This window comes from Prionailurus viverrinus, chromosome B4, assembly GCF_022837055.1.
Source record: "Prionailurus viverrinus isolate Anna chromosome B4, UM_Priviv_1.0, whole genome shotgun sequence".
NCBI lineage: Eukaryota > Metazoa > Chordata > Mammalia > Carnivora > Felidae > Prionailurus > Prionailurus viverrinus.
Genome location: NC_062567.1, coordinates 32,648,034 through 32,674,290, shown reverse-complemented (window position 1 = coordinate 32,674,290; position 26,257 = coordinate 32,648,034). Strand labels below are relative to the sequence as shown.

The following is a 26,257-nucleotide window of genomic DNA, read 5'->3' as shown; positions in this document are numbered from 1 at the left end:
AGGGATGTAGGAAGATGAGAGAAAGGAGTCAAGAATGACTCCAGGTGTTTGGCCCCATCAGCTGGGGTGAGGAAGGCTGTGTGAGGAGGAAGGCACAGAACATAAGGAATTCAGGGTTTGGATACGTCAGGTTTGAGGTGTCTATCCGACTCCCAAGTGGAGACTGAGGTTGGCTGTGTAGCCTGGCACTCAGGAAGTCTGGGCCGGAGATACAAATTTGAGATAGACAGTTGCTTAAAGGCATGAGGACAGATGGGATCACCCAAGGAATGAGTGTGGATGGGAAGTGAGGCGGTCTGAGGGCGGGAAGGTAAAGGTTTTCCCAGAGGGAATTGCAGGTTCCCCTGCTAGAGCTGACGAAGGTCCATTCTAGAGCAGCCCGGGCCTGCAGGGGGTGCCCTGGAACTGGCTGTGGTTGCAGTGATGGAGAGAAATGTTTGCTTCTCCGGGAAGGAGAGACGCTCAATAGATTCCTTCGGGAGTGGCAGGAATAATTAAGAGAAGTAGGTAAGGATATCCTAGTAGCACACGTGCTCGGCTGCCTCCAAGGAATTGGAAAACCTGGGTCTATTAATCTGTTCAGACATCTGGGCACCACCGCCTAGCCTACGAGGCCCCGCCTCTCCAGCCCTTTCTCTCTCTCTCCCCTCCCCTCTTCCCATCCTCGCCTCTACATGTCACTTCTACAACCGCTCTGATTATAATTGATCAAACAGAATCACGGAATCACGGCTCATTTTGCTGTTTTGTTCAGTGGCCCAATCTGCAAAGAGACTCTGGTAGTTGGGCAGATTGTATTCTCCCCTCTTGGAATTCCGCTCACAGAGGCCTTCCCGTCGTGGTCTGCCGCGCAGGGACACGCCGGTGCCGCCGAGGATAACGAGGGCGGGGGGCTGGAGGCAGGCGGGGTGGGGGTGGGGGACGCGGCGCCGGCGGCGGGGCGCGAGGGGGTGTGTCCGCGCCCCGGCCCGCCCGCCCCCCCTCCCGCCCTCCCCGGGGGCGCTCCGCGCGGCCCCTCACCCCCGCCCCTCGGCGGGCCAGCCACCTCGCCTCGCTCCCCTTGACGTCATGTGGGCAGCAGGCTGGCTCGCGCGGCGCGGCCGAGGGCCCGAGCGGGTGCTCAACTTCGGGCTCAAGTCCGCGCGGTGCGCCCTGAGCCGTGCGCCCGGCTCCCCGCGCGCCGCCGCCGCCGCCACATCTGGAAGCGTTCAGCGCGTCTGCCTCCAGCGCGCCGGGCGGGCGCGGGCAGGGGAGGGCGCGGGCGCGGCGGGGCTGGGCTGGGCGGCAGTGAGCGCGGCGCTCTCTCGCGCGCCCGGTGTCTCCCTCTCCCTGCCTCTGCAGAAACAGCTCCCTGCCAGAACGGCGCTCGGCGCGGCGCGGCCCGGAGCGGCGGCGGCGCCTCTTCCTGCCTGCTAGCCCTCAGGAGTTGCTGGATCTTTTTGACAGAAAAAAGCCGACAGGGGCCTCGAGGAGGACTCGCCACGAGCGGGCAGAGACGGTTCGGCCCCCTGCTGGCCCGGGCGGACCCCTCTCCCCCCGTCCAGGGGTCCGCTGCTCCCCCACTCCCCTCCTTTCCACCTCTTCTCGCTCTGCCTCTCTCGATTTATTTTTTCGAACGGTGTAGCCGCCAGAGGTGCGGTGCTAAATTCTTGGAAGGGGCCCGGATGTACTGAGGATGCATTACAATTTCACAAAAGGAGGCAGTAGTGGAAAGGAGCAGTTTTTGGTGTTTGATGCAATAATGGGAATCAGGTAATCCTCAGAAGGGAAGAAGAAAATACTGCAGATCCACGGCTTCCTTGAATTTGCACGAAAGCCGCCGACCTCGGAGGAGGGATTAATCCAGACCCGCTTGGGGGTGTTTGGCCATTTCTTCCTCTTTGTGGCTTCTTCTCCTTTTAAAACAATTTTTGGTCAATGGTCAATGAGAACACGAGGATGTACATTCCAGAGGAAAACCACCAAGGTAAGGCTGGACCCCGCCGCCTCGCCGGGGCTCCAGCCCGGTCTCCCGCCCGGTCTCCCCGCCCTCTCCACCCCTCTCCCGCTCTCCCCTGCGCGCTCCCCGCGGCCCCTGGGCCGGTCCCTGCGGAGTTGCCCCGGGCTGCGTCCGCGAGGGGCGCCGGGCAGCGGGGCGCCTCCGCCTCGCCCGAGCGGCCGGGAGCCCGGCGGGACCCGGGCCGGAGCCGCCCGCGAGCCGGAGCGGAAAATTCCCGCCCCTCCCCCTCCCCGTGCCCGGCTTCTCCAGAGCATGTGTTTCCTATGAAATTCCAGGCGAGGGGGAAAAGTTCCCCAAGTGTCTGCTCTGCCTCGCTTTCTCGCGTTTGCCTGGGAAGCCCAACTGCCCGGCCGGCGGCGCCGGGGGGGGGAGGGGGCGCCGCCGAGCCCCGGGGGCCAGGGTCCCTCGCCTAGCTCCGGGCGCGGCTGGGAGCGCGCGCGCGCACCCCGCCCCAGGTCGGCCTCGCGCCCCCGGCAGCCGCCGGGCATCCCGCTTGCAGCCGGGCGCCCCTTCCCCCCCGGCAGCGCGCTCCAGGTGGCGGGTGGGGGCCCGGGATGCAGATGTGAGACTCGGCGCCTCTCTCCCTCTTTCCCGTCTCCCTCGCTCCCTCTGTCTCCCTTCCTCTCGCCCGGCTCCCTTTCTCCTCTCTTCCTCTCTCCCTCTCTCCCCCCCCCCTCCCCCGGCTCACCTACACCCACCCACCTCTCTACTGCCATTGACCCCGAGTGCACCCACGCCCCGTGTGTTCTTATTCGCACCCACATGTGGGCTAGCACCTGAGGATGTAAGCAGTTAGAATTCGGGCGGTGTGTGGGCTTTGCTTTTTCATGTTTTAAGGAAATAATGAAAGGGTGTGCCAAGCTCACGCGGCTGCACACTATTGCCCAGTGTTTTGCCAGCATCTCCATCCTTGGCATCAAGTGTCACCAGCTCCCCCCAGTGAGGGGGAAAGGCTTTCAGGTAACTCCCCACTTCTTGGAAACTTTCTCCCTCACCCCCATCCCCATATTAACAAGTTATTATGTTTTGGCATTGCTCAGCAGTTAAGGTTATGATGGAGTGTGGAGGGTTGGTCTTGCTGGAGTGTGGCAGCCTCCAGCTTCATCTCTGTCTTGTCTCTATGGCTTTCTCTGTCTCTTTTGGGTGTAGTCTTTCCTTTTTCTCTCCCAGTTTCCCAAACCTCCCTGTTTACAATCTTCCTTTCAATTTCTTCCTCCTGAATACCTGTCGCTGTTAGTCCTGTTACTTCCTGGGGTATACTTTAAGTGATTCTCTGAGGACCCCAGCCTGGTGTGTGTGGGGGAGCGGTTGTCTCCATGTCTTTTTTCCAGCCTCCTCCTGCCCCCATCTCCACCATTTGGGGACAGAGCCCCTGTCCTTTAGAGCCACCTGGCTGGTCTCTGTCCATCCTGAAACCGATTTGAGGGTCAGCTGTCCCTTTGCTTTCCAGCTGGGGTGGCAGCATGAGGATTTTGACTTTTTGGTAGAAAGAATTTTGTCAAGGGCCGTGGGTTCTAGGGTGAGCCAGGGCTTTGTCATTAGGGCAGCTTCTGTCCCTGGATTTCTCGATGCCATGACCCCATCCCTCACCTGTTCCCCTGCCCCCTTTCTAGCAGATGGAGCAGTGGATGCATTAGGAGGGAGAGGGTGAGAAACACAAAGGAAAGGGTGATATTTGTGAAGTGTGGGGATGGATGTCTCCCCTCCAGGCTCTCAACTCGGTGTGAGCAGCCTTGAAGAGGAGAGCTCAATAGTATTGTCCTTACTATCACTAATGATGGCAGTATACTGTGGTAAGAATTATTATTTGCATAACGATAATATTAGTTTACCAGGTCCCCTCTTACTGCAGGATAAACCCCTCTTGGCCCCTTTCCTTTCTTTTGCCCCTTTGTTCCCTGGCATCCTTCCTCCCACCCCATATGCAGGGAGCAGACATTAAAAGTAGGAGCACTGACCCTGGAAAGGTTTATGAGAAAGATGGAGGGACAGGAGCAAGTGAGCCGTGGCCGGGAGCTCTGCCTTTCCAGCAACATGCCAACAAACACTATGGCAACCTGAATTCCAGTTCTCTCCCTTGAAGCTGCAGTGATTATATAATTCACAGGAGCAATTTTGCCTCCATTCCTGGATGCGGTTCTCAGGTGAAAGAGCACCAGGATCCCTGTCTCCCCTCCATTTCCCATCCCCCTTTCCCTGGTCTTTGGCATTGCCCAGGGTTTTTTTGCAGGGAGGCGAGATGGAGGGTGATGGAAGTAGGGAAGGGCAGACCTGGAAAAGCACGAATATCTACAAGGAAGGGGTTGCTGTGGTTTAATAACCAAAGGGGTGCTGAAACATAATTGGGGGTTAGAGTTTCAGGAAAGAGAGTAGAGAAGCCAAACAATTACCTCAGATCAGTGATGGTGACGAACCAAAGAGTGGAGAACTGAAAAAGTTGCCAGTGGTGGGGCTTTACATTCTTCTCTTCCTGACAGAGTTGAAGGCACTGGATGCACTGGCCCTTTCTCCCCAGCTTTTCAGTGGTGTGTGTGTGTGTGTGTGTGTGTGTGTGTGTGTGCGCGTGTGTGCATTGAGAGTTGGGATATGGAGACCAGTGGCCAGTGCATTGGGATAGCCTGAAGGTTCATTGAAGGACTGGCTTTTGACCCTGGGCTTCAGGCTGGGAGTGGTTCATGTGGGCCTTGCCTCACCTCTGGTGCCCTATCTACTCGGTCCCACGCCAACCTCCCGCTTTTCTGGGCTGATTTTCCATTGCAGGCTCCAGCTAGCAAATGAGTTTCTTAATAGTCAACCAGTTAGCAAATAAAACATCAGAATGTCCCTTATCTGCTGGAGACAAGGCAGAGGGGAGAAACATGTGTTCTGGGAGGGAAGACATACTGTGCTTTTCTTTTAACTACTTAGCAATACGGCAGAATAGTAATCATCATAATAAAGTAATAATAATAATAATGATCACAGTTAACTCTCTTTACAAATGGTCATAGACAATGTTGCTTGCACCTTAGCTTGTGTGGGTTATAGAAAGCATGACATTAGCTTCTCTTTCTCTGGGTACTGCATGGAGGAAACTGGAGAAAAGGGGCTATTGAGGCTCAAAATATCATTCCTAGTATTGCTCTGATACTTTACAGTGTATCAGAATACTACATAATAAACTATATTACAAGAACCAATTATTCATTATTTCCATAGAGCACATGCTAAGAGTATTTAAATGCATGTGCGCGCGCACGCGCGCACACACACACACACACACACACACACACACTGAATAAGGAAAAGATTTCAGATTACACAAGAGTTTAATGCACTTTGGGGACCCAGTGAGTTGTGGAGAGGAATATTGGTAATGCAGCCCCCTAAGACTGTTTGGACATTTCTACCTCATATTAAGTGGAGAATTGTTCTCTACAGGTAGATGTTACAGGTATAGTACTTTGCAGATGAAACGGTGAGCTGTTAGCCCCTGCAGCTGCCTCTCAGAGTCTTGGTGATGACTTGAACTCTTCCTGAATTTTTTTCTTTGAGCGAACATTGTCCTAGGTGGGTTCATCTATGTATATAAGACTTTGGACTTAACACTGAAGCATACCGAATGGGGATTTTGAGGCCCTGCTGATCTTTGTATCCTTACTTCTGGCACAGGTCCCCGCTCATTCAGGCCCTTGATACATGAATGAATGCATGCTGGTGAGAACGAATGAATGGAGACCTAGAAGACCTAAAGTGGATGTGCTTTCTGCCTCTCCCAGTAGGTGGCACTCCAGGGCTTAGGAGTCAGGAAAGGGGCAGTCTCCCTGCGTTTGGTGAGGAAAGATATTGGGAGAGTTTGGAGAGAATTTCCTGTGTGCTGTGACTCTTTGCTTATGCCTATACCTGCCCCAGTGCAGAGAACCCCAAAGACCAGTGTGTGTTCCTGTGCCAGCACACACACCAGAGGACCCCCCAGTGTGACTGAGGCCCTCAGTGACCTTGCCACCCTCTGGTAAAGAAAACCCACTTTGGATTTCTCCCACTTTTGCACACTCTTACCTCAGACTTCTGTTTACCTCTAAAACAGCATCCTACTCAGCCTTGAGGGAGCCTTTTGGGTGATTAGCTGAACTTGTTATGGCTGTATATTAATTTTCTCCCTGATTTACCATAGATGTTTTAGTAACCAGAGGGGCCAGGACTTCCCAAGCCCAGTGGAATATGAGGTGACCAGAAATTTGGGATTTGGAAACCCTAACCTATAGGGTTACAGAGCTTGTCAGCTCAAAGGCAAGAAGGCGTTTTCCTAACTTTATTAGGGGGAAAAAAAAACAAAAACAACTGGGTACACTTCACAGCTGATTTCTGTTTATGAGTCTGGCTGGGCTCATGCTGGGTAATGGCAGAAAAGCTCCCGAGACCCAGGTTAGTCAGTAACTGACATTTGTTCTAATTTTCAGTGATGTTTTCCAACTCTTGGTTGTTTCTTTTCTATCCCTTCAGTTGGCCTTCTTAGTTGTTGTGGCAAATTCTGTGAGGTCTGAGAACCTCTTGCTATCAGGTTAAGAAGGGGCGAATGAGTGGACCATAGCGTTTTCTTCCTTTTCAGTAATTCTTCCTGCCTGGTGAGGCATCTGTTTGTTACATGGTAGTAACAGGTCAGCTGGCGTCATCCCCACTTTTCCTTGCTGGGACTCCAAAATCAGTGCTCCGCATTCAAAAGTAAGAGACAATTTTATTTTCCAGTATGGACTAAAGAAAACTGATAGATTGTTTGGGAAACACCTGAAGACTTAAGAGCAAAGCCAATTAGCAAATGATCACACTAATTTAGTCTGTTTTTAGATCCCATCCTCACTGTTGCCTCAGTTAATGCTGGGCACTGTGGAGGAGAGCAGAAGACTGATTTAAAAAAAGAGGCATGGGGAATTGTTTTGCAAAATATCAGGTGCTGAATATTTAGCAACATGAGTGCTAAACATTCTGATAATGAAACAACACTCCAAGCCATGGCTGTCGTTATTAAAATAATTTAGTAAACACCTGTTTACATGTACCTCAAGGTTATATACTGTATAAAACAAGTAAAAGTGACAGGATCCCTTTGGGAAAATGGAATGATTTTCAGTGCTGTTCTAAACCCAGGTCCATAGATTTTAACTGAACCCGGGTCAGAAAAGCAGCATGGAGGGCTGAAGTGGTGAATGTGATGGTTTGAACCAATAGCCCAGGTACTACAGGAAAGGTCTTCGATGTATTTTAATTCCCAGATGGAGTGCTTCTGTATTCAAGATGAGGCTTTACTGACCCTAGGAGGTGCACACCTAGAACCTTGCCACAGACCTTGCTTCTTTCCCTCCATGGTGTAGGAGCACTTGGAGGCAGATGCTTGTGGCAAGAAGGCAACTGGAGCAGAGTCTCGGGTTCCTAGGAGGCTTGGGACTCTGAGAGCCATGCTGCAGTTGTAGTCTGTGCCCTGTGTGGGTGGGGGCCCAGGAGGGCCTTGTAAAGGAGCAGAGTTGTGAAATGGCTGGGAGCTTCAGGAAGCCAGCTGTTGGGAGAAGGACGCAGGAAGAGGCCCAGATGACCAGGATGTGTCCAGGGTTGGGGGTTAATTTAGGGAACACAGTTACAACTTGTGGAACTGAATTAAATCAAGTGGGGATTTAAGGGACATAAGGAAAGCAGTTTGGGCCTGGAGCTGGGGAGTCAAACAGAGGTTGAAAATAGGCCCTTCCCCAGAGACCAAGGGAATGAAGGAATAGTAAATCTGGCTCAGAGCCAGAGAATGAGGAAAGGGTGGATTAACTGGCAAGAAGCCAAAAGTTCCTCCCCTTCCCAAAACCTCATCAGACCATTGCTGTCCATAACATGTTCACTTAAAAACATCTTCTTGCTGCACTGTGTGTGTGTGTATGTGTGTGTGTGTGTGTGTGTGTGTGTGTGTGTGTGTGTGTATGTGAGAGAGACACAGAGAGAGGGTGGGGAGGGGGTGGTTCTAGATTCATGAGCTTTGAAGGGTTTGTCAAACAGATGTAGAATAAATGTAATGTCTCTGGGAATTTACTTTCTAGGATCAAAGCATTTTAAGGAACCTTAGGACAAACTCTGTTTCTAGTTACGAAAACAAAGGCTCCTAAAGAGTCAGTCACTCAGGCAGGGATGTGACAGAAAACAAGGTCTTCAGACTCTTTTTCCTCCTGCTTTCTCTTGACCACACTTGGTATATGTTAAACCTGATAAGAAAGCATTGCTTAGTATTTCTGGTAAAATTTTGCTTAATCAACCTTTCAACCTCTCCCTATTCTACCTCTGTCCAATCCCACCTTTGTGCTGACTTAAAATCACTTCAGAGATGTTAGATTTGGAAACAGAGTTGGAGTGGGGTGGGGGTAGCTATCATTGGAAAGGTTTAAAAATAATTTCTCAGGCTGCAGAGTAAAAGTTCATACATGTCCACAAGGACCTCCAACAAAATTCAGATCACTATTCTGTCTGCAAACAGATATAGCTCCAAGCTGTTTTTATTTGTGTACTTCCTTTCTGTCCCGCTCTAGGCTCATTTCAGCCCCTGTGAGGGAGTGGGGTGATGAGAGGCGAGCTGTTCTGTAGGACTTCCCTTGGCGAACTGTTGGCAGTTCTTCGTGGACTGGCTTTGCTGTTGGCCAGTGCATGGAGTCACATCACTGCAGGGTAGAAACCGTGGGGACATTTAAGTTGCAGGCTGGCCAGAGGACCGGCTGCCGTGGACTCTACCTGAGTTGGAAGAACAAAGGCTTCTCCTTGCTTCTTTGTCAGGGCTGGTCTTCTAGGACAGGGCTCTGCCCAGGAGACGTTTAAATAAGGAGCCCTGGTTTAAATCAGCACATGGAAAGGAATTCATCTAGGACCTGCCTCTGACATTCCCATCATCCTTGAAGCGTTTGTTGGCTGACTTGTTTGATGCTCTTATAAATCGAAAACTGGAAGGCCTTTTAGGCTGACTTGATCTCTAGCTTTAAGACAGGGGCATGAGCTAGACTCACCCTTAGAGATGTGGCCTTTGAGATCCCTGGGGGAAACCACCATTTCAGAACATAGTGTTGTGATAATTTCATGAAATATTCACACTGCCAATCTGCCAAGGGGGGTTTCTTTTAATACACTTGGCTACACTTGGTATTGCCCGCTTGAACCTAGCTAAAAAGAAAATAAAATAATCTTGTCTCCTGTCCTTTAGAGAACCAAGCCAAAATCCAGACAGTAAATGAATGTTCTTCCCCATATAGCCTGTGGGCAGAAATGTTGACTTGATTACTCAATTAAGCTCTATTTACTTTGTAACCATTGTGTCATGTTCAGTCATTTATATTGTTTTTTTCCTTCGAAAATAATCCATGTTGGGCTAAAAAACTTTCAAAGATGTTAGTTAGCAAAAGTAAAAAATAAAATAAATAAGACTACGGCTAGAAAAATGACTGGGGTCACATTCTTTGACTTGATCTTTTTTTGAGAGTTCTGAGGAATTAAGCCTTACATTTTTCATCTATAAAATGGAGATAAGAATCCTTAGCCAGTCAACTTTACAGGGCAGCTGTGAAGCTCCGTATGGGAGAATGAGTGTAAATCACCATGCAGGTATCAATTATTCTTATCAGAAAGCAGACCACTAGGGTTTGAAAAAGCAGTGCCATGAAACAACTTTCAAAGTGTTTCAAACTACTTTGTAGGTGTTATTGGAGGACTGACATTATTCAAAATTTCAAAGATGGAAATGGAAAACAAAAAGCAACAGAGACCGAGGTGGTCTGGCTGATACCAAAATAATCAAAGAAGTGAAAAATTGGTCATGATAGGCTTGGTATTTTGGTTTTCTTGACATCTGTTGACCAGTGTGAGGCCAGTAGAATCCCAGGACTGTGGGACCGTCTGAACTGCTGTTTCCAACCAGAGTGTCAGGACCCGGGGGTGCAGGGTTTCCTTATGCCCACCAAACAGCTGTCCACCTGACACGCTGCCGTCCTCTCCCACCCACAGTGTGAGGCTCCCTGCCTTCAGCCTAAGGTCCAAAGCCAAACTGGTCAGAAGTCCTTTGGTGGTCCAAATATCTGAAAATAGGGCCACTGAGCAGGAAGGACACCAGCTGGGCAAACGAACATCCACTTGCTTTCCGACATGAATTGCCGAAACCTAAACACAGCTCCTTAGTACAGAAGGACAGACTGACTGCCTGGAAAATAAAACTTTGCTTCAGATGTAAAACTTGCTTTAGAAAAAAAAAAAAACCAAACCCCTATTTTTCATGAATAGTAAAAGTGCTAGAGGTTTGTAGATAAAGAGAGGGAATAGTTCCATGCAGCACTGAGACACTTACCACAATAGGAAAAGGCTTTAATGTTCCATCTTAAGTGACAGATTAGCCTTTAGTTTCCTAAAGCAAAAAAATCTCATCATTAAAAAGGGTGCTGGAAAATTCACATTTAAGTTTGTACCTTGCTCCCCTCACTATGCCCCCTCTCCCAGCCTCGGGTCAGTCTGTAGAGTCTTTCATGCTTTCATTTTTATTTAAAAAAAATAAGTTATATTGAAGTATAACTTCTTCCTTTTTATATTTTTAGAATGGGGCAGGAGTGATAACTACCACTTATTGAATGCCTAGTGTGTCTCCAGCAGTGTTCTTTGGGCTTCATGCGCTTACTATAATTTTGTCCTTATATCCTTATATTAGCGGCAGGTGCTAATATTTTTCAGATGAGGAAACTGAAGACCAAAGATCTTGTGTATTGTGGCCAGCATCACCCAGACAGTATTGGGGTGTTAGAATTAAATCCAGGTCTGTTAGACTTTCAAAGCATTTGTTGTTTCTATTATTTCTCTATGTGGGGAAGAGGAGAAAGAAGAACTCACTATCCATCCATTTTGGAAAAAACTACCTTGGGCTAGCCTTATGGAACCGTGCTTGGATTTGCTCTGTGGAAACTCCAGCTTCTCCTGGTCATGTGTAGTAGATAAACAGTTGAACACTTGTTCTTTCTTTCTTTCTTTCTTTCTTTCTTTCTTTTTTTTTAGTATTTATTTATTTATTTATTCATTTATTTATTTTGAGAGAGAGAAAAGAGAGAGTGTGTGTGCATACACACACATACACATGTGTGCGAGTGAGTGGAGAGGGGCTGAGAAAGAGGATCCCAATCAGGCTCCACACTGCCAGCACAGAGCCCAACGTGGGGCTCAATCCCATGAACTGCGAGATCATGACTTGAGCTGAAGTCAAGAGTTGGACACTTAACAGGCTGAGCCACCCAGATACTCCAACACTTGTTCTTCTTTGGTGGCTGCTATGTGGTCACTCTGCATGCCCCTCCTCAGGGTCCCATTTTCTGGCTATTCATTTATGCCCATGGTTTCTGACTGGGCCCTCTTTGGTTTTTCAGATCCCTCTGTAGATCTTAATGGTAGATCTAGACTAGTAAGTCTTGGCTTTGAGATGACCACTTCTTGGCATGGCTTTACTTCACCACCCATTCTTGGAATGTCTTCTCAGCAATTCCCTCCTGGAAAATGGACAGTCTCCATCCTCAAACAAGATTCTGACGAGTTCAGGGGACCGTCCTTGCAGCTGAGCTTTCGAGACTTCATGAATGAATGAATGAATGAACTATTTATTTTTAAATAACACCTTTGTGGAGATATAATTCACATGCCATAAAATTCACCCTTTAAAATATACAACTCAGTGGTTTTTAGTCGTTTTACAGAGTTGTGCAACCGTCACCACTGTCTAATTCCTGCACATTTCATCACCCCAAAAAGAGATGCCCCCCACTGGCAATCATTCTCCTTTTCCTCCTCCCTTCAGCTCCTGGAAACCATGAGTTTACTATCTGCCTGTATGGATTTTCATGCATTATTGTCAGCAATAATAATTCTACAATTGGAGCTCCTCTGTGTAGTCTAGCTGTTGGCAGCACATCTCATGCATTTCAGATCTAGGTATGTCGTGACAATCTGTATGATAAATGATTCAGTTAAAAGGAAGCACATGAGATTATTTAGAGACTTGCGTATCATTTAGAGCTGAAATTAAGCACTTTCTTTCACTTATGGAAAGAATGGTTTTAAGATTTCTTTCTTTTAACTGGCTCAGTAAAGCTAAGTGTACAAGTCACATCTGTTGATAGTTAAAGGAGATGTGAATGCTGACCTTTAAAATTTTTTTATTGTGGTAAAATATATGTAACAAAATTTGCCATTTTAACCATCTTAAGTATTAAAATTCAGTGGCATTAATTTACAGTGTTGTACAACTATACCACTGTCTATTTCCAAAACTTTTTCTTCATTCCAAACAGAAACTCTGTTACCACTAAGCAGTAACTCCCCACTCCACCCTCTCCCCAGCCTCTGGTGACTTGTGATTTACTTTCTGTCTCTATGAATTTGCCTGTTGTAGATATTTCATATAAGAAGAATCATACAATGTTTGGCCTTTTGTGTCTGGCTTATTTCACTGATGGTGTTTTCAAGATTTAGTCCATGTTGTAGCAGGTGTCAGAACTCCATTCCTTTTCAAGGCTGAATAATATCCCATTGTAAGTATATACCGTATTTTGTTTATCCATTCATCAGTTGATGGACACTTAGGTTGTGAATACACTCTGGCTATTGTGAATAATGCTGCAATGAACATTGGGATACAAGTGTCTGTTTGAGTCCTCGTTGTTAATTCTCTTGGATATATACCAGGAGTGAAATTTCTGGTTCTGAATTATGACTTTTTAGTTAGAAGAGCCCATTTCCTTGTGTGACTCCCCAAGTTTGAGTCCCGCAGAGGATAAATATAGTATTATGAAGTTCCACTGTGTCAGTAATGAGAATGTAGTATTTTCTCTGGGGTCCCAGTGCCTATATCAGAAATTTGACTCTAATTAGGTGTTTAACAATCTAACAGCTGTCTTGATGAAGAGTGACTGATGCTTCCTCCATTCCAAGAAATAATGAACGTCCCTAGATCCGGTTCAGTGTTTACCTCCATGCTGACTGGGATTTGTAACTGGACAGGAAATGGGTGTTTGGCAAGACAAAGCTATTTAGTCTGTCTGTCTGTCTGTCTGTCTGTCTGTGTCTCTCTGTCTGCCCATCTGTGTAGTCCAGGGGCACCCATATCTGTAGAGAGCTATATCCAGTCTGACAATCCTGATGATTGAGGTGGCTGCTGTTCCTCTGTACTGTTGGAAGGGCAGTGTGGCTGGGTTGATAGGGTCTCTCTTTCCCAGCTTTGGAGATGCTTGGGGGGAAGCCGTGTCCCAGAGCTCTTGTCTACTCCTCACACCATCTGAAGTCTAGGCAAGGGAGGAAAAAAGTGTGATGGAAAAGAAGCAGGGAAAAGAGTCAGGAAGAGAAGGAGAGAAGGGAGTGGATAGCAGAGGGAAAAATTTTAAACTTGATAGGTCCATGCTGGTGATTAATGGCCCAGTTAAAGATCAGGAAGCTTCCTTCCAATCTTGGGATGGCTTTTTTTGGTAATTGTCTTCCCTAAAAGTAGTAATATTACCTTACATTTTGATTGACCTAAAATACCTTTTTAGTCCTTTTCATGTCTACTATTTTAGCTGTTCTTCAAAAAAAAAATCCATTGAAGTAGTGGGACAAGTGTTATTATTCCTAGTTTATCAGATAAGGAAAGCTGGGCTTAGAGAATTGGAACAACTTGCCTGGTTAGGGAAGGAAAAAAAAAAAACTAGTCAGGTTTATTTTTTTTGAGAGAATATTTTATGTTAGACTTATCTTATGTTTATTTTTGGGGGTTGCATATATGTTATTTCATTTATTCCTTACACGAACCCTATTAAAGTTGGATAGCTTTTTGGTAACAGGATAGACTAGAATATACTTCTCCTTATTCTTGGTTTTGTGCTCTTTTTGTAGCCTGGCTGTATTATCTGTTAGGGCACTATGTTCTGATGTAGGCACAGATCTTAAAGCCTCATGCCTGCTCAACTTCACATACTTCCATGAGCCTGTGCATCTTGATTGGTGGGTTCAGCCTGGTCATAAATGTGCGCATGTGCGTGCGTGTGTGTGTATGTGTGTCTTAGATTAGCAGAGCTCAGTATGCTAAGACAGAGATGCAGGTCACTTTGAAGACCAATACACTTAATTTTATCCAACTATTAGTAAATTATTCCCTTGTAGGCTCTGACTTCACATCCCCTCCCTGGTCCTGCTTATAGGTGTGTTCTGGCCATTGTCCATAGCTAAAATATTGCACAGTGTTTCTCCAAGGTCAAAAAGCTTCTGCTACCCTGTCTGGGTGCCCAGGTCATTCTGGGGCTCTAAGCTCCACATCTGAGGGGATTGTAGTGACTCACATCTCATATTTGGTCTGCAGTGGATAGGATCTTATGGCTCTGTTTTTCAGTTATTTAAAAGGCAAAAATTTTGACCTATGCCCAGCTGTCTGAAAGACCAGGAGATAAGAAGCCTTTTTCTAAGATAAGTTGACTGTGAAGTGTCCCTGAATGTGGGGTATCTCATGCCAATTGTGATGAAAATAATTTTAAGTTGTTTTTTCCCTTCCCAGAATTGGGATGGTTGGTCGTTCACAGAAAGTTATGAGCATTTGTTATCTGTAAGGCAATTTGCTCATAAGATCTCTAGATTCAAGGAGACCTTCAAGATTATAGTCTCTTGATTATCCCTTCCTTTAGGGAGTATGTAGTTTAGTAGGAGGCAAGATATACACCCACATTGACAGATAGAACTATAATAAAAGGCAGACTATGCTTGATGTTACAGGGAGGTAAAGATGAAAGCCTTACTGGTTTAAAGAAGGAGGGTAATACAGTTAGATGGAATAAGTAGAGAAGGCTTATGTAAAGATGATGACAGCTGGATCTTGAAGGGTGAACACAAGTAGGGTAGAGAGAGGGGTTGCACATTCACTACAAGAAGAATGGTATAGTCAATGGTATGTTGAAAGGCATATGCATTGGATTTTAAAGGAATAGTGAATTGGGTTGGATTAGAGCACAAGTTATATATGGGCAGAAGTGAGAGTCAGGCTGAAGAGCTTGCATCCCATTTGGTAGGCAGCGGAGGACCACTGAGTGAGGAGTGGTATGGTCAGAGCTGCTCTGCCAGAAGACCAGGCAGGGAGAAGAGTAAAAGATGAAGTGGGGGTGCTAAGACTGCAGGTGGGGGGACATTTATGAGGTCATAGTCCAGGCATGAGAGGGAAGAAGGGCTTTTCTTAACAAAAGCCAGAGGGCAAGGGAATTCTTTGCTGTTGTCTATATGGAAAGGGGAGAGGGTGGATTTAGGGAGTAAATGGAAGATACTCAGCATATGTGCAGAATTAGAGTTTATTTATTTATTTATTTATTTTATTATTATTGTTTTTAGAGTTCATTTAGAGGTGATGTTTGAAACTGTGGAAATGGATGAAATTATTAGGGAGAGGGAACAGAGAGACAAAAATGATGAAGGGGCTGAAGATGGAGTCCTTACATTCAAAGGATAGGAAGGGGAAGAAATGGAGCAGACAGAACCAGAATGGTCAGGGAAGTAAAAGAAGAGCCTTGCTACTTTGGAGCCATGGAGGGCAAGAAGGCCATCGCTGTCAGTATTAAATGGACTAGTGGGTAGGGAAGATGGGAACTGAGAAAACTCTACTAGATTTGATGATCTGGGTATCAGCAGTGGACTTTGAAAGTGGGTTCAGTCAGACTGCCTGGTGCTGAGGCACGGTGGATGTGATGGGAGGCATAAATGGACCACTCTTTCTACTCTTTCTAGAGTCTTGACTGTGAAGGAGAAGAGAAGAGATGGATTTGTTGGCACATGAGAGATGACATGGAAGTGCGGGACTGTTGATGAAGCAGATCTAGAAGGCAGTTGGAAGTGGGGTCAGGGACAGGAATGGGAGGTTTAACCCCAACCAAGGAGGTACAATTCTGTCTTCAGAAATAGACTAACAGTAAGCAGAGGATGAGAACATAAAGAGTTGTGAGGGAAAGCTGAAAAAGGAGATATTATGGGTCTCAGGGACTGCATTGCTGGATCCTGAGACAGATGAAGGCAGTTGTAGTGTAGTCTGAGTTTGAAGACACAGGAAGAGGCAACAGTCAGTAGAAAATACTATGGGACATCCCAAAGATAATCACTAAGTGTTGCTAAGTCAGAGGAAACCTGGTTGAGGTCAGGAGGCATGAGTTAGGGGCCATCAGCGATCAACATTCCTAGGGAAAGTTTTTCCAGAACTGAGTTTGTCAAAGTGAGATAGGCACTAAGTAGGTCAAGGGGGCAGAGGACTCTAGTTCTGTAAAGAGATAAATTAAGCTAGAGTTGATGTGGGAGAATGGAGGTGGTTGCCTAGGACAATTGAGGTGGCTGGTGGGAATGGAGGTCTCAGGATACATAATTTTAGTAGGATTCATGAGTCTGAATCCTCCAGCCTGCCTTTGTTCTCATGGATTATTCATCAGAATAGCTGGTTGGCCACTTGAGCTCTGAGTGGATGTACAGAGGAGCAGGTGGGCTTTCTTTGGGGAACATAAGAACAGGAAGAAGATGGCAAACCTGGGTGGTGGGGATAATGGCAGTGTAAGAAGAGTAGATATAAGGTGGTGGACTAAGGTAGGTGTGTGTGTGTGTGTGTGTGTGTAAGGGTAAGTGCATGGAGACAAATTTTACTGAAGTCTTAAAATTTGGCTTCCTGAGAACCTTTTGGGCACTAACACCAAAGCAGAGAGCCCATGCTCCAGAGACCTGAGGTCATGTTCAAGACAAGGACGGAAGGAAGCAGGTGACATCAGGACTGGCATAGAGGTGGACATAAAACAGGTTGTCACAGATAGTCTTGGGCATCATGGACAAGGAGTTTGTACTTTTGGCCTCAGTCATGGCTCAACAGTAGACAGGAGTGTTCTGGACAATTCAGATGAGAAGTGCCGGCTTGGGGTGGCACTATGATATTAGTTCCTTAGAGAACTGATTAGCCTTTGTGGAGTGTTAAGCTTTATGATTTCATATCATTACAACTGTATGTATATAAAATTCCTGAGAAAAGAACAATTTATTATTTTTTCTTTATCCCCTCCCTCTCATAACCTCCCGTAACAAAAATGTCATAAACCACGGGAAAATCTCAGGCTGGATCCCATTGGAGCTTTGCAATGCCTGTAGTTTCCTGCAAAAAGAAAAATATGATATCTGAATGTTTAATGAGAGGATGTAGTTTTTGGTGCCAAGGACAATAACACTCTTTGAATGCCATGGACGTATACTCTTCTGGATGGTACTTCATCCAAGAAAGAGTTGATGACCAGGAGGCACCCCAGGCTCTATCCCAGTCCTTGCCACATGTATAGGGACTCTAGTAAGAAGTCTGACAGGCAGCCTCTGTGGACTGGAAAGCCTTGCCTAAAGGCAGTGAGAGGGGCAGTGGCTGCAAAGGCCTAGTGATTTGAGTAGGGGAAGCTAGGCCCCTGCATTTCCGCTCATGTTCTCTGCACTGACCATCACAGTGAAATGCACAGATAGTCCAGTGGCTGCAAGTCCTGCCTTTTTCCTCTAGCTCCCTGAACCCATCCCCCACCTCTTCCACTAGACCTGACTATTGTGTGGCACAACCCCAGCGAGAAGAGTGAAGCCTTTACTGGGAAGCACATTTTTCTGCCTTTCTTAGGTAGTGAAGTGGCACTAGTTGCCGGTCTGCCTTCCCAGAAGCCTCTGGGAATTGGCATGACCAGTCCTGTGGCCACCATTTCACCTTGTCTGGCTTTATCTGGGAAACCTCTTTGCTGAGTTTGGCCTTTTATTCTGGAGAAACTCAAGGTGGCACTGACCCCACCTTGATCTCTTGCTGGATCTGGGCAGCAAGACTTTGGGATTTTCCCTTTTTCCACTCCAGGGAAACTTGGGCAGAATGCACCCCTTTCCTCTGAGGGTATCAGTTGGGGAATGGGCTGAGTCTGAATGCACTGGTTTCCTCAATTCCTGTTGCACTTTCCAGACAACTGGTTCTAGATATTTCCTTAGAGTTTGACTTAGCTATCATAGAATAAAGGGGAAAAGAAGATCCTAAAGAAGAAAATGGCCTTAAAAATGTTCTTGAGTTGGATGAAGAAATGGAATAGACCTGGTGTCTCCAAGAGGTAGGCACAGCTCTTCTTTGAGACATCCACAGAGAGCACACTGGGCAGTCACATTTATGCACACTTAGCCCGGGGACAGGCATATGTCAGTGCCTCCTGAGGGGTTATAAATAGGTTGTGGTCCATTTGAAGGAGAGAGGATAAAATGGTAGTAAAAGTCATCTTTATTGTGTTTTAGGCCCAGAAGTAAATGAACAGCAATTCTAAACCTTAGGGAAGTGTTCCTTTAGCACTTGGGGACCAAATGCTTTCAATTTCTTTGGCAAGTATCTCCATGCGGTATGTGTATGTGTGTGTATGTGTGAGAAAGAAGAGGCAGAGAGGAGGAGAGAACAGCATGACTTAGCTGGAAACGTCTGAAAGACAGCATGTTGTTACAAGGTTCAGGCATGCCTGGGCGCAAGGAGACCTGTGTTTAGATGTACCTCAACCTCTTGCTTTGGAATTTTGGTTGAATCATTTAACTCCCCTATGTCTCAGGATCTACATCTGCTACCACTCTGTGCCCCACCCCCATTAAGAATCTGTTTATTGGGGCGCCTGGGTGGCGCAGTCGGTTAAGCGTCCGACTTCAGCCAGGTCACGATCTCGCGGTCCGTGAGTTCGAGCCCCGCGTTGGGCTCTGGGCTGATGGCTCAGAGCCTGGAGCCTGTTTCCGATTCTGTGTCTCCCTCTCTCTCTGCCCCTCCCCCGTTCATGCTCTGTCTCTCTCTGTCCCAAAAATAAATAAACGTTGAAAAAAAATTAAAAAAAAAAAGAATCTGTTTATTCTTTTAGCCCCATTTATAAATGACGATTACTTGAATATTTCATAGGAATTAACTGAAGTACCACAGGAGAAAACTTATTGTGTCCAGTCCTTTATATACTGTCAGCTACACAGGGAAATTGTAATGTAGGCTCAAATGCTTAAAGAATATTTCTGAGCCAAGTTTTTTCTAAGAAAGAACGTCTTGGGGCTCCTAGGTGGCTCAGGTGGTTCAGTGTCCGACTGTTGGTTTCAGTTCGGGTCATCATCTCATGGTTCATGAGATCAAGCCATGCATCTGATTCTATGCTTTCAGTGTAGAGACTTCTTGAGACAGTCTCTCTCTCTCTCTCTCTCTCTCTCCTTCCCCTCTCCTCTCTCTCTGTACCTCCCCCCACTTGTGTGCATGTTCCTCTCTCTCTCTCTCTCAATAAATAAATAAATAAATAAATAAACAAACAAACATTTAAAAAAAGAATAAACAAACAAACATTTAAAAAAAGAGAATGTCTTAGGTGATAAAGGAAGAATATAAGACAACCTTGCTCTGGAACTTCAGAAATAGTACCAGAGAAAAGGGCTTTGGGCTTAAAAATTTTTTTTAATGTTTATTTCTTTTTGAAGGAGAGAGAGAAAGACAGAGCATGAGTGGGGGAGGGGCAGAGAGAGAGGGAGAGGGAGACACAGAATCCAAAGCAGGATCCAGCCTCTGAGATGTCAGCACAGAGCTGGATGCAGGGCTCGAACTCATGGGCTGTGAGATCATGACCTGAGCTGAAGTTGGACACTTAACCAACTGAGCCACCCAGGTGCCCTGGGCTTTGGGGTTTAAAGGCATGGGAATGTCCTGTGTTTCCCTGGCCTAGAGAGGGGTTCTTGAATTGAGGATGCTTTATCTTACATGCAGTAGATGTGATGAAGAATTCAAAGCTGCTCCCAAGGAAGCTTTTGTGAGGAAGCTTTATTTCATCTTTTATTCTTTTCCTTTCTTCTTGGTTTCTTTCCTTAATATGGAAGCACATATTTTATAGTTCTTTCAGGAATGGTCTAGAGTGGCAAATTTCAAACTTCCTCAGTCTTTGTTTGACATTGTCTTTTTTTCTTTTGTCTTCACTCATGAATGATGTTAGGTACAAAATTCTGTGGTAGTAGTTTTACTCCAGCAATTTGAAGATATTCCATTTTCTTCTGGACTCTATTGTTGCAGATGAAATCACTATTCTGACTTAAAAAGATACTCTTTGACTTTAGTGTTATGTGGTTTTACACTGTTGAGTTAATACAGGATTTAAAAAAATCTTGCTTATGACTTGGTGGGATGCTTCAATCTACAGATTCATATTGTTCTCCAGTTCTGTAAAATCCTCAGTCATTTTTAAATATTGCCTCTCCCCTGGTCTATTTTATTCTAGAACTCTATTATTAAAATATATATTGATCTTTCTCATTTTACATTTTCTCTTAAATTCTCTTTCATATCTTATATTCCATTATCCCTCTTTGTTATATTCTGAATAATTTCTTCAGCTCTATCTTCCAATTCACCAGTTTTTGCTTCATTTCTTCCTAAACTACTGTTTAGCCTTTAAATGCATTTTTATTTTTAATGGCTATTTTGTTTCTAAAAGTTCTATTTTGTTCTTCCTCAAAAAATTTTTAATAGTGTATTTTTTTCCCTTTTGGTTTCTATTCCATATTTTAGATTGTTAATAATTTAAAAATATATAAATCCTATAAATCATATATATACTCTATACATATAAAGTGTGTATAGTCTATTTAAAATTGTTTCATCTACTTCAGCCCTTGGGGAATGGTTATTCTTGTATCCACTGACTTTCATTGGTGGTGGATCATTTCCTTCTGTGGCATATAAATTTTGCCATCTTCTTTGTGAATTTTTTTCCCATGGGGTTTTAAGCACCTTGAGTTGTGGAGGTCTTACAATAGTGCTGTTTTGCAGTTGCCTCTAGTGGGTAGTCTTGGTGGTTTCAGTGTCCAGAAACAGTTTTTAATATTTGCTTCTCGACTTAAAGTGCCCACAGCACACTGGTGCTTTAATTATCATGAGAAAAAAATATTTCAGACCCAGAATTTCAGTCAGAGATTAGTGGAACATGTATATGAAATGAATTGACTCAGACAAACAGGAAACTATTTTTTTATTTTATTTTATTTTATTTTATTTTATTTTATTTTATTTTATTTCAGTTTAGTTTATTTTGAAAGAGTGAGAGAGAGTGTGTGCAAATTGGGGGAGGAGCAGAGAGAGAGGGAGGGAGAGAGAGAGAGAATCCCAGGCAGACTTTGTGCCATTAGCACAGAGCCCAACACAGGGCTTGATCTCGTGAACTGTGAGATCATGACCCTGAGCCGAAATCAAGAGTCAGAAGCTTAACCAACTGAGCCACCCAGGTGCCCCAAACAGGAAATATTTTAATTTTTCTACCGTTGCTGCATACAGACCCTCTCTGTTGGATCTCCCTTGCCTTTTCTATCACATTCTCTCAGGCTTATCTTTTCTTTCCACTCACATCCAGTTACTAGAATAGTCTCATTTCAATAGTTAGGACTCATGTTACAGATATTAAAAAAGTCCATAGACTATTTCAGGCCTTACCCATGGCTTTCAGATTTGTATGGAGAATAGTGTAGTGATCTATTTTTTTTTTTCCTTCTTCTAGCTCTTCCACTTCTTCCCTATTTCTGCACTTCTAGGATTAGGACAGAGGAGAAAAATTTAGAGGAAGTAAGGCTAAAGTCTCTCTCCTTGGTGCTGTTTCTTGCCAGAGATTGGTTGACTGTCATGTTCTGTGCTGTGGTACTCATCTCAATACTGGCTCTTTGGTCATTTTTGTGGGTTCTTTGATGGTCCTCATGGGGTCCTTTATACCACAGAGCTCCCTGATGTGGGTAATGTGGAATCTCCCAGACTTCTTGTGAATCTCACAGCCTCTTTATGCTGAGGCAACCCTCTTGGGTGGAGTATTTTACAGTGGCTTCAATCCAGCCACCTTACAGTGCCATTAGCTCAGCCCAGTAAAGGCTGCTGTGTTTAGTTAAAATTTGGGACTGCAGGCAGCTTCCCATTGTTGCCCTTTCTTCTTACCCTGTCTCCAGTTCTCCAAGAATTCTCTAGAATTCTTGAGGCAGGAAGCAGGCAATGTCCTTTGGTTTTTGTGTGCACCCTCCAGACTCTAAAAGACATGGGTCAGCGCTTTCCCCACGATAGTCCTCTGTTCTGGTTCCCTGGGGAGGGCATGTGGGTCCTGTCCCTTAGTGGGCATCAGGCTAGGAGGTGGCAGGCTGGTCTCTTTTTATCGCAGGCACGCCAGTCTCAAGAGATGCTCCCCTTGGTACTTACCTCACTTGGCTTGGGAGGGAGGGGGAGGGTTGGAGAAGCACACTCTGCCATAGCCCCTACCTTATTATCTCTAGGACTCCAGTTTCTAGTCCTCTGCTTATATGGGCTGGATGGGGTGATGGAGGGAGGGTGAAAGGACCAGTTTGGTTACCTCTTACTTTTGCAGCAAGGTGTCTGTCCAGTACCTTCGTTGTCTGAGGAATACTTCTCATTGATTGTTCTTAGGTTTGGGGCTTCAGCTGGAATTCTGAGACAATAGGAAAAGTACCAATAAGCATCTGGTGACCCACATTTCCTTATCTCTTTCTTGGGATGGTGGGCAGAGATTTTAGACTGGATTTTTTACTGGGGAACAGTTTTTCCAGGTTCTTGGCTTTTGCCAAGGCCTCAGTTCCCATTCTTGACTTTGTGGGGTCCCTTAGCTATGTCTCCTCCCATGTAGATGTTAAAAGCCCAGCTCTGGCTCCACATCCTCCAGGGCCATCACAGCTGTAGTGCTTCGGCTTGTTACTCAGCTTTAAGTTCTCTCTTTCTCCCTGGGACTGAGGAATTCCCTTTCTTTGTGTCAGCTCATATTGTTCAGCATTTCTCTGCATAGTAAAACAATGAGTTTGGTTTAAGCTTGGCCTGCCTCATTGCCAGAACTGGAAATTTGCATCTGTATTTTATAGACCACTAATAATAATTCTACTTCCATCACAAAGATGTGAGGACAAATGAAATCATGGATGTGGACATGCTTGGAAAATTTTGACCCATTTATGAAGAAGGGGTTATTATAAGTATACCTCTGCTTGGTTTGTTAAATCATTCTCCCTTGAACTGGTACTTTAGTAAAACTATATTTTTAAGCAAAACTGGCAATGTGACATGATGATATTTAATAGTTTACCTCCTTTAACTATCACATTCAATTTATGGCCCCTAATTATTTCCAGTCTATCCTTTGAGACTTACTCATTTAGAGTATTTTAAACTTTCTGGATGTCAGTCCATTATTTCTTCTTTTTAACATTGTGAAGTATAAGAGGTATATATTAGGTAGACATTAAAACAAATTTTCGTACATTAGGTGTCTGTTAGGTATATTAAGTATATACCAGGTATATCAGGCTGGCTCATTCTGCTTTTTTTCACTTAGGAAACCAAAGACAGATCGGACTATCAATCATCAATCATCAATCAGTCAGTTAATGTTAAGTGAGTGCTTGCTCTGAGTTTGGCACTATAATAGCCATGTAGCAGAGGGCATAGACAAGCATAACCAATTTTGACAGCCATGTATGAAGCATCTAGCAGAGCCAGATAGACACAGTGCTCAATATATTGAGGAATAAAACAGATGGGCATCTGCCCCCTGGAGCTTACAATGGAGCCACTGGCTGAATTGCATTAGGATTTCTCAGTGATAGCAACATGGTACATTGTTATAACCATACTTATTTGGTAAGTGAGTGAATCCTTCAGACTCTGGAAGTCTTGCTCAGTTTTTTTTACAGAGCATTAGTATATAGACTGATACCATAATCCCATCAGGGATAAATTAAAACAAAAACCAAAACAAAACAGAACAAAAACGTAGTCTGGAAGTTGAGCAACTTTTGGTATGAAGGCATGAAACATAGTATGAAAAATGATTTTATGGGGCTTGTTTGCTAGCTTTGTATCATGGAGGTTTGTCTCTGGTTGTCATTTCTGTGCTCTTCCATTGCTGTGGAGCTTTTTCAGATTACTCTTAGGAATCCAGAGCTCTTTGCTTTTACCTCTCCTTTCCTCTGTCAAGACATGCTCACAGAAAAAGGGCTCAGATATTCAACAGAGTCATGAAGCACTGTCCTTGTTCATCCTGGCAGTCATGGGTGTGTCTTGAGTGAACTCTGCTGTCCCTTGAAGCCAACACCATCCCTTGAGGGTGTGAGGAGAATGGTTCCTTCAAAATTCAGTTAAGAGCGCCTCCAGAAGGAATAGGGCCATGAGGACCCTGCTCAGAGGGAGACTGGAATCAACAGTTTATATTTTTCTATAAAGTTACATCATTTTTATAGCTTCTCCAAAGTATTAGCATGTCCAGCCTTTTGTCTAATTGTGAAATGAAAGATTTTGTCTCTTTTTTTTCAGGAATTCTAGACTCAGAAAATTAAGGTCAGGAGGAATTAGTAAGACTAAAATCATTTCATAGATGATTTTACTGAGCTTATGGCTTCAGATTAAATTAGTAAAGGATATAGCTCAGATGGCAAACAAGTTCCAGGTTCTGTGCCCATTCAAGACTAGTAATGGCTACCTGGACTGCCACCTGCTGAAGATGATTCTAACCATTGCCCAAACTGGGGAAAAGAGTGTAGTGATTGATTAGTGATGTCTGCCACAGACTTAGGATGGAGTTAAGGCATGCAACACAGCTACTATTTTGGCTATTCTTGGTAGAGATGGACAGATGCTTAGGTTATATTTTAAATAGCCATCAGATCCAGTTACTTCTGTCAAACAAATAGCCAATTCAACAGCAACAGCAAAAAATAAATTGAAATATGTGTTTGGTTATAATGAAGAAAAAAAGAAAAGTCTTGTCCATTATATAGACTTTGTTTTTCACTTTTTATTCAGGTACGTTGTTAAATCAGACAATTTTTGAAAGGTGAATTAAATATGAGAGATTCTAATTTCCGATTTAACTTTCCTGGAGGAGTCACTAGATAGTACTTTGTAGTTTTATATTGTCTTTCTAAATATTTTTCAAAGCATTTCATACATAGTATCTCATTTTATTCTCACTTGATCCCTGTGACAGGTTTGTTTCTAGTGCATAGCAGAGGTAACTGTGCTCAGAGATGATCTGGCTTGCCAAAGGCAGTCACGAGCAGTTGAGGGGTTGGCCTTGATCCCTGGCTTCCTTCACTTGTACCATGAAATTTCTGTGACCCCTCTGGGGTCTCCAGGAGATTTCTGCCCAGCTGATTATTGTTGATACATTTTCTAAGGGGCAGGAGACTGTATGCTGGGGCAGTGACTCAAAATAGCGTCTGTTCCCTGCTTAAGAGGTTGTCCCGTCAGCAGCAGCCTGATGAACTAGACCCCACTGCTTTGGTAAAATACTTTGGGGTTTATAGGATGGAAAGTTTTGTTTAGAAATGAAAATAGCCCATAGTCATTTGTACCCTGAAGTTGTCAGCTGATGCTGTCTGAGTCACCCCTCACCATCTTCTGGCACTCTTGAAGGGCCTCCCAGTGGTCCACCTAGAGTGGTCTGAGCATGGCCATATTTGGCTTTCTAGAGCTTGTTGGCTTTGGAAGTGCCTTTCAACCTGCCAACACCCAAGTGGGGACCCAGATCAAGCTGTGCATTTAAATGGCCAGGCAGCAGAGAGGGCTCAAGTGGAGACATCCAAGGGATGTGGGGCCATTTACTTAACATAAATCAGCTCTCTGAGCGGGAGTGTCTTAATGCATTCCTTTGGTTATAAACAGTTTAGCGTCATGACAGCCAACATTTTCTCACCCTGCTTTCCCTAGCCCAGACCGCCGTTTGGATTGTTTCTGCAACCAGGGACTTTGATGCCTGCAGGGGATGGTAAGGAGGTCCTTCTGAAGAATAGTAAGCTGTTATTTATCAGAACCTTCTTCCTGGAGTGTTTGTGCTCAGTGGGTGCAGGTGGACCCCCTCCACCCACCCTCGCTCATTGCTCCGAGTGGGTGCTTTGCTGCGTGCACCACACAATCTCATTTCATCCTTACTTCCAATTTATGAGGTAGGAACTACTATTATTCCAGTTTTACAGAAAAGAAAACTCAGGTTCAAAGAACTTAAGTAATGTGCCTAAGGTCACACAAATAATAAATGATGGAGCTGGAATTTGAACGTAGGCAACCTGTCTTCTGAGCCCTTGGTCTTAAAAAGTCCTGCCATGATCATCTTGTTCCTTTTCTGATTTGTATAGTTTATTGCTGGGCTTTTGAGAGTTTTCTTGGTACCTTAAATAGCAGCCTGTATGCTGGCAGGACAAGCCTGTGGGCCCACTCACACCTCCCCT

General features: G+C 45.1%; 1 protein-coding gene across 13 annotated transcripts in view; it reads left to right on the top strand.

Moving 5' to 3' along the window:
* Positions 1-1,346: 1,346 nt before the first annotated feature.
* Positions 1,347-26,257, top strand: part of CACNA1C (calcium voltage-gated channel subunit alpha1 C) — a 662,670-nt gene continuing 637,759 nt past the window's right edge. For all 13 annotated transcript variants that reach the window (XM_047867044.1, XM_047867043.1, XM_047867040.1 and 10 more), the window contains exon 1: positions 1,347-1,966. In XM_047867044.1, coding sequence (XP_047723000.1) covers positions 1,918-1,966 — 49 coding nt within the window. In that variant the 5' untranslated portion in view covers positions 1,347-1,917. The remainder of the gene's footprint in view (positions 1,967-26,257) is intronic.